The following is a 13,676-nucleotide window of genomic DNA, read 5'->3' on the forward strand; positions in this document are numbered from 1 at the left end:
GTCAGGTAAACCTGAGCACACCTCAGGCAAACCCTGTCGCCCCTGGAGTCAGTACTGGTGATTCCTGTAGAGAGAAAAGGTACCAAGCCCTGTTCCTTCAGTGTGCACCACAGCCTGCATGGAACAGGTGACATTTATTGGGTACCTACTGTGTGCTAATATTCTACCTTTCATTTCACTCATGCATTCCTTCATTCCTGCCGCCACCCTGAGGAAGCAGTCTCTCACCTTCCTGTGAAGTCAGACACAGAGAGGTCAAGACACCTGCTGGAAGTCATACAGTATTTAAGAGGTAGAGTCCCATTTGAGCACTGATAGCGGATCTAGCCTCAAACTCATGGTCAGCTTTCTGCCTCAGCCTGGGGGGGGGGTGCTGGGGTTACAGGCCTGAGCCACCACACCAGGTCGCTAGTGTTTCATTTTGTTTTTTTTCTCTCAGTGAAGAGCCATGTGTCCCAGATGAGGGGTTTCTGTGAGGCTGCGGATTTTCCTCCAGATACCTGGGCCAGTCTTCTTTCTGGGGGGGGGGGGGGAGCCTTGGATCCATGGAGATTTTGGCCAAGGGCACAGATTTTTGCAAACTTTCACACCAACCTTCAGGGGACACAGGTTTCTACCATGCAGTCCTGAGACAGGGTTTCTAGTCCAGGCGGTCTTTGGATTCACTAAGAGCTGAGGGTGGCCTTGCATTCCTGATCCTGCCTCCACCTCTCAACTAGTAGGACGACAGGTGGGCACCACTGTGCCCTAGCGTTTTCAGGAGCTTGGGGTAACTTCTTGGTATCCTCAAGAGCACGGGTGTCCTTGCAGTATAGACAGGGGCCTGCTGCTAGCTGTCAGGCTCCAGGCGCTGGGAGAGCGTGCTGAGGACTCGTTGAAACTTCTCCAGGCGCTCAGCTCTGGGTGCCTGGGCACCCCTGCTCCCCCACAGCAGCCTCCTGAGGAAACCAGTGGTCAGGGCCTCCCTCAGTTCCGGGTTTGGATGGAATCCTGGGGATAAAGTGGGTGGGTTGTGGGTGGGGCCATCATTGCCACTTTGTCTTTCAACCCTGGAGACTTTGACCCTTGGAGGGCCCTAGGGACTCTCCCTGGGTGTGGTGAACAGGGGAGGGAGCGGCCGGTCTTCACTGGAATGAAGGTTGGGGTGTGAGGGGAGGGGACTTCCAGAATAGTTCAGCCAGGACTGTCCAGGTGATTTGGGAGCCCAGTCTTAAAGGGACTCAGGAGGGATTTGAGGCCAGAGCAGTCCACCTTGGTGAGCTTGAGGAGGGGATGGACTGCAAGGTCTTCGGAGTAACCCAGGGGAGTAACCCTTTTGGCTGGACTGCCCCTAGGTAGGAGTGAGGTGGGAATCCCCGACTGTTGTCCTGTTCTATGAAGGTTTTAAGGGCTGAGAGCCATTTCTGAAGGAAAACCGGGTTTCTTGGCGGGGGGGAGGGGGGGGCAGGATCCCCATGGAGCCAGAGGTCATCCCAGGTAGGATAGTGAAACGGAACTAGGTGTGGCTCCGCGGGCACAGCTGTCCTCTTCTGAATGGAGGGCAGTATTTGGGGTCCTTGGCAATACTGCTAATTTCAGGGCAGGGTTCCAGTGACCCTGATGAGGAAACGGTCATCCCAGTTGGGGCGGACTTTGGGAAGTGTGGTCTCAGCTAGGGGCGGGCCTAGGGCTCAGGCGGATCCTAAGATGGGGCAGAGAGATGATCCAGGGGACGGGGCCTCCTAGTTGGGAGGGACTTCGGGGGTTTGGAGGGTGGAGTTGGGTCTGGGGTATCCAGTGAGCATGGCCCTCAGGTTCACCTCGCAGACGCTGGACGGCCGCCTGGCGGAACCTGGACGCATGGAGGGCCGCCTGTCGTGCCGCCTGCATCACGCACAGCAGCCGCTCGCAGCTGTCCTCCAGCGGCCCCGCGAGCTCCTCGGGCTCCTCGCCCTCCAGCAGCCGAGCGGCGGGCACCATGTGCGGCAGGGCCACCTCGCCGGGGCTGCAGGGTCCTGCGGAGGGAGGAAGGGGTCAGATCCGCGGAGCGGAGGGCGGAGCCTAGGAAGGAAGTAAGGGCGAGGCTGGGGCAGAGCCCAGTGTGGGTGCGGGAAACGGGTCGCGCTTTAGGATTATGACCAGCCCTAAGCCCGTGAGGACCTGTGGCCGGGGTGGGGTCTAGGATGGAGCAGGACCGGCTCAGGAGGAGGGGTCTGCGACGGGGCGGGGCCTGGCTCAGGGGGCGGGGCCTCGGGTGAGGCGGGCTCTAGGGCAGAGGGGGGAGTCTGGGGTGGGGCCGGACCTAGCTCTGGAGGAGGACGAGCCTAGGGTGAGGAGGGGTCTAGGTCAGGGGGCGAGGCCTGGAGTGGAGTGCGGCCCAGGGCTGGCTGGTGACAGAAGGTGATGATGACCGTGGGTTCCAGGGGAGTCCCACGTCCAAACCACGCGTTACCCGAGCCTTCATCCAGAGCTCGCATCAGGGGCTTCAGCTCCTGCTCGAAGGCCAGCGCGGCCCCCGTGTGGCTCCTTCGGAGCTGGCGCCAAGTGCTTTCCAGGCGGGACACCTGAGAGGAGACCCACCAGAACCTGGCTCTTCCCTCCCCAGCGGCCACCTGCGCCCGGGCTTCCTCCCAACCCCCGCTTTGCACTCACCTGGGGCATGAGGAGGGCGCTCATGACCCCGGTCAGCCCCAGCAGGTCGCCCGTGGCCCCCGGTCTCAGCGTCAGCGCCAGCTCCACCAGGCCCCTCAACGCAGCCGCGCGCTCCTCCAGGGGCCCCGAGCAGCCTAGCACGGCCAGCGCCCCGGCCAGCGCCAAGGTCTCTGTCCTGCAGAGGCGGAGGGCAAGAGTCTGGGTGCAGTAGGAGGCAGGAGGCGAGGGTGAGGGGGGTATTGGCCTTGCTCACCCCCTTCCACCATAGGGGTGCTTCACGACAGCTGTGTGGATGGGGGGATGTACGGAAGTGTCACCTCCCACTCACCTCTCCAACAGTTCCACCCTCAAGCGATGGCCTTGAGGAAGTGTGAACAGCTCCAGGCCAGAGGCAACTCCCATGGCAGCTCGCTGGGCCTTAGTCACTCCCAGTAGGCCCGCAGCCTTTGGCAAGGGGACAGAGTTGAGGTGAGGTATGCAGGCACATACCATCTGGCCCTTCACTAGTCAGTCCCTACAGTGAAACATTCCCTCCTGGGAAGACCAGAAAGGCCCTTAAGAAGTAGGAAAATGCGCCTGCAGTGGTGGGCACTCTAATCCCAGCACTCAAGGGCAGCAGTAAGAGGAGCAGTGTGAGTTCAAGGCCAGCCTAAGACTACAGAGTGAGTGACAGATCAGCCCGGGGTTGGGCAAGACCCTACCTTAAAACAAAACAAGAAGCTGGGCATGGTGTTGCATGCCCTTAATCCCAGCATTTGGGAGGCAGAGGTAGAAGGATCAGGGAGAGTTCGAGGCCACCTTGAATTCCAGGTCAGCCTGGGCTAGAGTGAGACCCTACATCGAAAAAGCAAAAAAGAAAAAAGAAAGAAAGCAGGAAAAATGAATTGCAAGGCTCAGGAAGTAAAGAAAACTTAGAAGATCCATCAGGCCTCTTGCCAAGTTACAAAAGCAGCAACAGTTGCTCAGGGGAGACTCCTCTGTGGATCTGCTGGCAAGCTGTGCAGGGAGCTGCGGGAACTCTGCCTCTGTGGATTGCCACCCAGCCTGGGGTGGGCTTTTCAGTGATGCAGCTGCCTTTGAGACTCCCAAGCCCCTGTAAGCTTTCCCAATAAGCTCACTGGTCCACCCAGATACATTTCGGTGGGATCATTTCTTTGGTCTGTTGTTGGTGCCCTTGCTGGGGTAAAGAGATGCCTCTGGGGAGTCAGCTGCCTGCTGTAGCTGGGACCCACCTGGCAGTCCACCAGCAGCAGGTGCAGGGCTGTGCTCTCAGGGTGGTGCTCCAAGAACAAGCCTCGGAGAGTGTGCAGGACCGCGGGGTCCAGGGGCCGATTCTGGGGACCCAGCAGGCAGGATGGGTTGTCAGGGGGACAGAAAGAGACCTCAGCGTGTGGTCTGACAAAGCATCTATTCTCCTCCTCCTGCTCCTCTGCCTCCCACCATGGGGCCTCTGGCTCTGGGCAGCTTTGTCCAGACATGGTTCTCTGGACACTAGGCACTTGAGGCCGGAGCTCACAGTATGTTGGGGGGCGCCCAGAGGCAAAGGAGGGTGTCCGGAGTGGCTTGGTGGGTGCCTTTGCATGAAGCTGCCCATCTGAAGCTCTCAGACCGATGGCAATTGTTCCCATGCGAGCAGGCTCCTTCAGCAACACGGGCTCACTGCCTGTGCGCAACAGGGCAGACCCAGGCACCGTGGGGGCTCCTAGGCATCAGGGAGAGTGGTCAGAGAAGATGGCTGGGTGAGAGGAGAAGGCCCTGGTCGGCCTGGTGCAGCCCACGGGGTTCCATTCCCTCCCTACATCTTGGCAAAATCTTGAACAACTTACCAAGGGTTTGGAAACAACCTTCTTAGGCATTTCTGTAGTTTTCTGACTTGTAAACACTACATTTTTAATTGTATTTTTGTTGTTGTTTTCAAGGTAGAGCTTCGCTCTAGCCCAGATTGACCTGGAACTTACTCTGTAGTCCCTGGCTGGCCTCCCTAGTGTTGCTGGGAATAAAGCCATACACCACCATGCCAGACGAATATCACATTTTAAATTTTATCTTATTTTATTTTAGATAATAATCTTAATGGTTAGTGTAGTCTGACCTTGAAGTGGAGATCTCCTGGCTGGATGACAGGGGTGTGCCAGCACACCAGGCTCTTGGCCGGCAATCTGGAATCTCCATCTTTGTAGTCAGATGATGAATCACATATCCCTAGCACTTAGTATCTAGCATGCAGCTAGGGAATAGGGGCAGGGCAAATGAGAGGGAATCAGGGTTCAGAAGCTCAGTGTCCACTGTGGAAGAGGAAGCTAGGAAAAGATTAAGGGACTCTGATGCTTCTTTCAATGGGGAAAACAGCAAGTGCAAAGGTTCTGGGGCCAGAAAAAGAGCAGGAGGTTCCAACAATCGTAAGAAGGGTGTGGAACTACAGCAAGAGGAAATCTGTCAGTAGTTAGCCGAAGTCAGCTCCGGAAAGAAGGGGTTTAGCTTTTTGGAATAACCATAAACATCCACTGTGAGGTTTTTGTTTTTGTTTTTTTTTTTCTTTTTCAGTACTGTGATTACACCCAAGACCTTGTAATGTTTGGCAAGGGCTTACCATTGACCCACACCCCATGCCCCTTACTGGGAGATTCTAGGTAGGAGACCTACTGCTGACTAACCATTCCCCAAGCTCTATTTTACTTCAAAAAAAAATCGTTTATTTGTATGTGTGCAAGGGTCTTTTGTCCCTGCAAATGAACCCCGGATGTTTGCACCACGTTTTGCATCCAGCTTTACATGGGTGGCTGGGGAGTTGAGCCCAGACTGGCAGGCTTTGCAAGCAAGCACCTTTACCCATGGAGCCATCTCCCAACCCCTCTTATTATGTTTTATTGTAACACAGGGTGTCTCTTAAGCTACCCTGGGTGGCTTCATGCTCACTCTGTCCTGTACTCTCCATCTTCTTCCTTTGGCCTCCCAGTAGCTGTGATGACAGGCTTGTACCACCAAGCTTATCATAAAACCACATGGGGTTCAGTGTGAAGAGCACTCACTAGCATGCACAAAGCCTGACCCTAGCACTGCATAATCTGCGTGTGCTACTGCATGCCTGTCATCCCAGCACATGAGGCTGATACAGGAGGGTCAGGAGTTCAAGGCCAGCCTCAGCTACATAGTGACTTTGAGGTCAGCCTTGGCTACATGCAACCCCATTTCAAAATAAATAAACAGGGATGGAGAGATGGCTTAGCAGTCAAGGCAGGTGTTGGTAAAGCCTAAGGATCCAGGTTCAATTCTCCAGGACCCTCATAAGGCAGATGCATAAGGTGGCACCTATGTTTGGAGTTTGTTTGCAGAGGCTGTAGGCCCTGATGTATCCTGATGTATCTCTCTCTCTCTCTCTCTATCAAACAAATAAATGAACAAAATAAATAAAGGAGCTGAGAGATGGCTCAGCAGTTAAAGGCACTTGCTTGCTAAGCCTGATGGCCCAGCTTCAATTCCCCAGTACCCATGTAAAGCCAGCTATACAAAGTGGCACATGTGTGTGGAGTTCATTTGTAGTGGTAGGAGGCTCTGGCTGCTCATACTGTGTTTCTCTTCCACATAAATAAATAAATATTAAAAATAAATAAACCTTGTTAAGCCTCTGTGTATGACCCCATGACAACAATGGAGAGCCTTATGGTCTCCCTTTTTGTAGAGCAAAGGCTTGAGATCGTAGGAGGGAGTGAGTGGCAGACCAATATCTCAGTTTTGAGCTAACCAAGAAGACCCTCACCTGGTCCCAGGTGATCTTTAGACTGTCCTGTATGCTCCAAGTCTGCAGGCTCACTGGTGCTCCACTTTCTAGCCCTTGGAGACAAGAGGAGGAAAGCTGTAGTCCCAGACAAGGCAGACAATGCCACATCCCACCCAGGTCAAGCAGCCAATGTCACCAATCTCTGGATGGCACTTGGCAATGTGTGAAGTAAAGGCAATTTTAAAAAAAGTTGATAGGGCTGGAGAGATGGCTTAGCTGTTAAGTGCTTGCCTGTGAAGCCTAAGGATGCCGGTTTGAGGCTCAATTCCCCAGGACCCATGTAAGCCAGGTGCACAAGGGGGCGCACGCATCTGGAGTTTGTCTGCAGTGGCTGGAGGCCCTGGAGTACCCATTCTCTCTCTCTCTCTCTATCTGCCTCTTTCTCTCTCTGCCTGTCACTCTTAAATAAATAAATAAAAAGTTGATAATCCCAGCACTTGGGAGGCAGAGGTAGGAGGCATGCTGTGAGTTCAAGGCCACCCTTAGGCTACAGAGTGAATTCCAGGTTAGCCTGGGCTAGAGTGAGACCCTACCTCAAGAAAGAAAAAAGAGGGAGGGAGGAAGGGAGAGAGAGAGAGGGAGGGAGAAAGAAATGGAAGTTCCCCCACTTTTTGTTTTGTTTTGTTTTTTGAGGTAGGGTCTCACTGTAGCCCAGGCTGACCTGGAATTCACTCTGTATTCTCAGGGTGGCCTTGAACACACAGCAAACCTACCTCTGCCTCCTGAGTGCTGGGATTAAAGCAGTGTGCCACCATGCCTTACTTTCCCCCACTTTTTAAAGATAGGGTCTTGGATATCTCAGACTGGTGTATAGAGGATGCTCTTGAACCTCTGATCCTCCTGACTTTACACATAACTGTTGGTTTGCAAACCCAGGACTTTGTGCATGCTAGGCAAGCACTGTACCAATTTAGCCACATCCCAGCTCAGAGGGAAAAAAAAACAGACAAGGTCTCACTATACAGCCCAGGCTAGCCTTGAATTTGAATCCTCCTGCCTCAGCCTCCCCAATACAGAGATTACAAGTATGTGTCACCACATCTGTCCTCTTAAGTAAAGACATTTTAAAAATCATAATTAGCAAGGGATGTACATCTGTTCCCTCCTGCCATGCAGCATGGAGAGGCCCCGGACCCTGGTCAGCATCTGTTCCCACTCCTCCCACCAAGGTGTGGTGGAGACCTCTCAGGATGTTGAGTGCTGAATCTAAGAGGCAAAAGTCAGTACCTGAGAGAACCAGTCCCAGCTGGGCTGTCCACAAGTGCATCCTCACTAAAGCTGCGCCTCAGAGGCCCCTGGTGAGTCACAGGCTTGGAAGCCACAGCCCCTGTGGCCTGGGACAGTGGGCGCTGGCCAGTCACGTAACTATGAACTAGGGCCGACATGCTGGGAAATCTCTCATCTTCAAGCTGAAAGAGGGCTTTGGGGCGGCCTGGTCTGGGACGCAGAACCACACGGAACACCTCGAAATGTAGGGCCTCACCTCGCCAGCGGCATGAGATCACAGGATGGCCCCTGTGGGACCCTGAGGCCCGAACCAGGAACTCACCATCTTGCAGAAGCAAGGCTTCGGCTTTCTAAGGATTGAAGACAGGAGGCAGTGCATTCAGAAATTGTCCAAATCCTTCTCCCCTAACCCACTCAAGAAAATCACCCCAGAAAACATGTTCCCAGGTGCTGCGGACTGAACCTATGGTCTCCTGCATGCTAGCTGTCACTCTACCGCTGACCACGCCCCCAGCCCTCACAGTGGGGTCTAGGCTGTCACTCTACCACTGACCACACCCCCAGCCCTCACAGTGGGGTCTAGGCTGTCACTCTACCACTGACCACGCCCCCAGCCCTCACTGTGGGTTCTAGGCTGTCACTCTACCTCTGACCACGCCCCCAGACGTCACTGTGGATTCTAGGCTGTCACTCTACCTCTGACCACGCCCCCAGCCCTCACTGTGGGTTCTAGGCTGTCACTCCACCTCTGACCACGCCCCCAGCCCTCACTGTGGGTTCTAGGCTGTCACTCCACCTCTGACCACGCCCCCAGCCCTCACTGTGGGTTCTAGGCTGTCACTCTACCTCTGACCACGCCCCCAGCCCTCACTGTGGGTTCTAGGCTGTCACTCTACATCTGACCACGCCCCCAGCCCTCACTGTGGGTTCTAGGCTGTCACTCTACATCTGACCACGCCCCCAGCCCTCACTGTGGGTTCTAGGCTGTCACTCTACATCTGACCACGCCCCCAGCCCTCACTGTGGGTTCTAGGCTGTCACTCTACATCTGACCACGCCCCCAGCCCTCACTGTGGGTTCTAGGCTGTCACTCCACCTCTGACCACGCCCCCAGCCCTCACTGTGAGTTCTAGGCTGTCACTCTACATCTGACCACGCCCCCAGCCCTCACTGTGGGTTCTAGGCTGTCACTCCACCTCTGACCATGCCCCAGCCCTCACTGTGGGTTCTAGGCTGTCACTCTACCTCTGACCATGCCCCCAGCCCTCACTGTGGGTTCTAGGCTGTCACTGTACCTCTGACCACGCCCCCAGCCCTCACTGTGAGTTCTAGGCTGGTGCTCTAATGCTGAACCAGGCTCCCAGCCTAACTGATTTTTTTTTTCTTTCTTTTTTTGTTTTTTCTAGGTAGGGTCTCACTGTAGCCCAGGCTGACCTGGAATTCACTCTGTATTCTCAGGGTGAGCTCTAAACTCATGGTGAATCTCCTACCACTGCCTCTCCAGTGCTAGAATTAAAGGCTGATTTTTTTGTTGTTGTTTATTCGAGGTAGGGTTTCACTCTAGCTCAGGTAGTCTCAGGATGTCCTCGAACTTGTGATCCTTCTACCTCTGCCTTCTGAGTGCTGGGATTAAAGGCGTGCGCCACCACGCTGGGCTTTTTTTTGTCTTTTTGAGATAGGGCTTTGCTATGTAGCCTATGTTAACCTTGAACTCAAGCTCTTCCTACCTCAGCCTCCTGAGTGCTATGATTTCAGTTGCTTGCCAACACACCTAGCTACTGATATTTTTGTTCCCCACTCTATAGATGGGGAAACTGAGGCCAGAGAAGTCAAGGTAGCACAGCATGTAAGCCCCAGGGCTGGGTCTAAACCCATGATTTCCAGCTCGCTGTCCTAGAAGGCTTGGTGATGTGATACTGAGCTGGAGATTGGGGTGGGGAGCTTCATCTTGAGGGGGGCCAGGTAACGACACCCAAAGGGAGAAAGAGAGAAAATCTAGGGAACATTAAAACCCTTTCCCGTTTCTTTCACCATCCTCCCAGGATCCCAAGAGGGGGCGACTGCATCCTTGTGTGTGTGTTCTCATGTGAGGACCCCCTTAGGTTGTTACTCAGGGATGCCACACACCTCCCTTTGAAACACGGTCTCTCATTGGCCCGGAACTTCCCAATTGGCTATATTGGCTGGCCAGAGAGCCTCAGGCATCCTCCTGTCTCCACCTTCTCAGCTGTGGGATTGCAGTGGCACACTACCACACAAGATATTTATATGGTGCTGGGCTTGAACTCTGATCCTCACACTTGTGGGCCAGGCACTCAGCAGGCCAAGCCATCCCCATGCCCAGTAGGGGTGAGTGCAACAATGACATCCGGTATCCCACCAAGCTTCAAGACAGCCCCCAGCCCCTCAGCTGCCTGTTCCAACAGACCTGGTCCAAAGTCCTTCATCTAGGACCCAGAAGTCTCAGCTCATGGTTCTGAGGCATACCTGGCGGGACAGGGCACCGTGATACCAGGGCTGGTGGGCAAGGTCCTCTCCATCCTGTGGCCCCTGCATGGAGCTCCAGGGCTTGGCGAGCTTCTGGGCTGGGCTCTGCATGCTTACCAGGCTTCAGTCAGCCATATCTGCAAAATGGAGCCCACGAGCCCGGACTCTGAAGCGGCTCCCACTCCGTCAATCTTGTCTTGCTCTCAAAGGTTGCACTTATTCCTTCATTCAAGAATATGTTCGGGCTGGAGAGATGGCTTAGCGGTTAGGCGCTTGCCTGTGAAGCCTAAGGACCCCGGTTCAAGGCTCAGTTCCCCAGGTCCCACGTTAGCCAGATGCACAAGGGGGCGCACGTGTCTGGAGTTCGTTTGCAGAGGCTGGAAGCCCTGGCGCGCCCATTCTCTCTCTCTCCCTCTATCTGTCTTTCTCTCTGTGTCTGTCGCTCTCAAATAAATAAATAAAAATAAATAAATAAAAAAAAGAATATGTTCATCATACAAACGTGCTCCATTATGACACTTTCCTACATGCATGTAACACACTTTGCTCCCTGTTAGCCACTCATGTGTCCTCTCTCCCATCCTGGAGTCCTCTTCCTAAATAGTCCTCCTCCTCCTTTCATGTCATATATGTGTACATACACACACGTATGCATATATGTGTGCATGTATGCAAATTAGATTTAGATTCTTGACAGGGAAGGAAAACATGATGTTTGTCTTAAAAGTGTTCATTTATTTGCATGTGTGTATGTGTGCATGCCAGGGCTTCTTGCTGCTACAAATGAACTCCAAATGCATTTGCCACTTTGTGTATCTGGCTTTACATGGGTACTGGGAAATCAAAATGGGGCTGGCTAAGCTACCTGCCTAGCCTGATATTTGTCTGTTTTTTAATTTTTTTTTAAATTATTTTTTGAGGCAGTTTCATTCTAGCTCAAACTGACCTGAACACACTCTATAACCCAGGCTGGCCTCAAACTCATAGTGATCCTCCTGCCTCGGCTTCCTGACTCCAGTGATTAGAGGCATAAGCCACCCCGTCTGCTGACATTCACTTTGCTGAGTCTGGCAGAGGTGGCCAGTTGGGCACGGAGCACCCAGCCAGAGGATTCTTGCCTCCTGAGTCAGAGGCTGAGGGCCAGGAGGGGGCAGGGCGCTCTCACAGCTGCCCTGGGCAGCTAGAAGTTGGCTTGGGCAACACATACCTGAATCCGGATAGTTGGTGAATACCTGTAACTTCCTGCCTTCAGTAAGCCTCACCCTGAAGCTTCAACTCCCTTTCCTGTGACCACTTATGCGGATGGAGGTGGATCTGTGCCAAGCCCTGATTTTTATATGGGTAGATCAAGGTGGGCATGGGTCATCCAAAGGCCAATGAAGCCATCCTCCTGCCACAGAGTTCTTTTTTTTTTTTGATACTTTATTTGGGCAGGGACAAGAAAGTAGGAAGGAAGGAAGGAGGGAGGGAGGGAAGGAAGGGGTGGGCAGAAAGTAGGATGGGCTTCTGTCTCCAGGGTCTCTGCAGGCAGATCCTCAGAGTAGTCCTCACCAGTACTCAGACGGCATGGATGGATGGAGGCTGGGGGCTCCTCCCAGGGTTTCAGCTTTGACAGGGAGCCAACACTGTGACCGAGGACATACCTCTGAGCGACCATGTGTCAGCACGTTCTAGATGGGCTGGTATGTAGGGTTCTCACTCCCCCAGCGTGTACACATAACCCCCCGACACACACACACACACACTCACACACACACACACACACACACACACTCTCGGCAAGGCAGAGTAAACAGTGCAGGTAAGGAAGCAGGAAGCTGTGATCAGTCAAGGCTGAAGGGGGCAGGCTGCTCTAAGTACCAAAGGCCCTTTCCAGGAGGTGGTGCTTGGAGCCCTCGCTGGGGACAGACGCAGTGTGTCAAATCTTTGGAGCCTCCTGGTGTGTGTGTGTGGTGGTGGGCGGGGGGCTTGCTTTTCAGATTTTATAGCCTGAAATCCTGAATGGGCAAGGAAGTACGGGGGACATGCAAGGAAGAGTCACGCAGCCAGCCCTGCACCCCGGGGTTCTAGTTCAGAACCTCGGGGACTGTTGGCAGCCAGGGAGGGACAGGATGTGACATGCGACTGCTCAGGCGAAAGTGGAAGCCGAGCTTAGCGGCGCCCGGCTGCACGGACACGCGTGGTTCACTGACAGGGGATCCCCTACCCACCCCTGCACGCACACTCGTACGGACCCCCAGATTCTCCGGGAGCCCCTCACTTACCTGGGCCCCAGGCTCTCAGGCGCCATCCAACTGCAGCCCCAGAGCAGCCTCACCTGACCACACCTAGCTGGAGCCCAGCCCGGGCACCTGGCCACGCCCACAGCAGGCCACGCCCCTCAATCCCCGCCCCCAACCAGAACCTCCCCCGCCCCCCCCCCCCGCCCTGCCACCTCGCCTCGCCCACTTTCAGCAAGTATCTCCATAGGCCACACCTCTTTGGGTCCCTTCCTTCTAATAGCCCCGCCCCATGGAGCGCCACCACACCCCTCCCTTGGCCACGCCCCTCCCTTGCTCACTACTTCAGGAATCTAGAAGGTATTTTGTTTGTGTTTTTAAAATAAAAATATTTATTAAAACATAGAAAAAGTCTCCAAGCTGGGAACATAGAATGTATTCCAAGACAAGTTATCTTTTTTTTTAATAGTTTTAATAAATTTGTAAGTAGGAAAATAAATGTCATATAGAGAAAATTTTAAATTTAAAGCAGCCAAACAAATTACCAGGAACTTAAAAAATAGGTGCTGTGCAATTTCATAATGAAAAATATAAATAAAGTAATAAGAAATCACTTGTTAACTATCAAATTACTAATCACATTTAAACATACTATTTAGTTACGGGAAGGGATTCATGTGGTAAGTACACCCAGACATGCTTGGGAGCACAACATATATACTCTTTTCTTCCCTTTCCTCCCCTCCCTTCCCCTCCCCTCCCCTCCCCTCCCCTCCCTTCCCTTCCCTTCCCTTCCTTTCCCTTCCCTTTTCTCTCTCTTTCTGTCTTTCTATCTTTCTTTTCTTTTTCCAAGGTAGGGTTTCACGCTAGCTCAAGCTAATCAGGAATTCACTATGTAGTCTCAGGGTATATATCCAGTTTTCTAATGGTCAACTTTTGAAAATATTTAGTGTATTGTAAGTTAAGTGTCTTAGAATGCCACTAAAACACTGATAACTATCTTTTATATTTTTGTCAGACAGAGAGAGAAAGAGGCAGCGAGAGAGAGAGAGAGAGAGAGAGAGAGGGAGAGAATGGGCGCGCCAGGGCTTCCAGCCACTGCAGATGAAGTACAGATGCGTGCACCCCCTTGTGCAGCTGGCTTATGTGGGTCCTGGGGAATGGAGCCTTGAACCGGGGTCCTTAGGCTTCACAGGCAAGCGCTTAACCGCTAAGCCATCTCTCCAGCCCAGGATCCACCTTTCTTGATGTGTGGCGGAACCACTAACTCCAGGACTGTACATGGGTGAGCTTAGGAACTTTCCAGTCTCCCTGTGTGACTGAGCACAGACTGA

The 13,676-nt window shown here is 53.4% G+C and overlaps 1 protein-coding gene across 3 annotated transcripts; it reads right to left on the bottom strand.

Annotated features, from left to right (window-relative positions):
• Positions 1 to 112: 112 nt before the first annotated feature.
• On the bottom strand, positions 113 to 12,475 carry Sh2d3a (SH2 domain containing 3A). Of its 3 annotated transcripts, none has more exons than XM_045135105.1 (11): positions 12,388 to 12,465; positions 11,675 to 11,748; positions 10,124 to 10,260; positions 7,637 to 7,986; positions 6,389 to 6,462; positions 3,864 to 4,333; positions 2,960 to 3,075; positions 2,632 to 2,806; positions 2,432 to 2,543; positions 1,800 to 1,994; positions 113 to 990 (listed from the first exon to the last, which is right to left on the bottom strand). In XM_045135105.1, the coding sequence occupies exons 3-11, from the start codon at positions 10,232 to 10,234 to the stop codon at positions 830 to 832; spliced, it is 1,764 nt and encodes a 587-aa protein (XP_044991040.1). In that variant the 5' UTR covers positions 10,235 to 10,260; positions 11,675 to 11,748; positions 12,388 to 12,465; the 3' UTR covers positions 113 to 829. The 3 variants fall into 3 exon arrangements, with proteins under 3 accessions (XP_044991040.1, XP_044991042.1, XP_044991041.1); XM_045135107.1 differs by having other exon boundaries at positions 11,675 to 11,802; positions 12,388 to 12,441; XM_045135106.1 differs by lacking the exon at positions 11,675 to 11,748 and having other exon boundaries at positions 12,388 to 12,475.
• Positions 12,476 to 13,676: the final 1,201 nt, after the last annotated feature.

This window comes from Jaculus jaculus, chromosome 15 (genome assembly GCF_020740685.1).
Source record: "Jaculus jaculus isolate mJacJac1 chromosome 15, mJacJac1.mat.Y.cur, whole genome shotgun sequence".
NCBI lineage: Eukaryota > Metazoa > Chordata > Mammalia > Rodentia > Dipodidae > Jaculus > Jaculus jaculus.

Bases quoted from the DNA above. Each gene is read 5' to 3' on its own strand.
- Sh2d3a (XM_045135106.1), bottom strand. From the start codon at position 10,234: ATGCAGAGCCCAGCCCAGAAGCTCGCCAAGCCCTGGAGCTCCATGCAG. The intron at 4,334-6,388 runs GTGAGGGTCTTC...CCTGATGCCTAG, and splicing joins TAAAGATCACCTGGGACCAG to GAGCCCCCACGGTGCCTGGG. The intron at 3,076-3,863 runs GTGGGTCCCAGC...CCCTTGCCAAAG, and splicing joins TGCTGCTGGTGGACTGCCAG to GCTGCGGGCCTACTGGGAGT.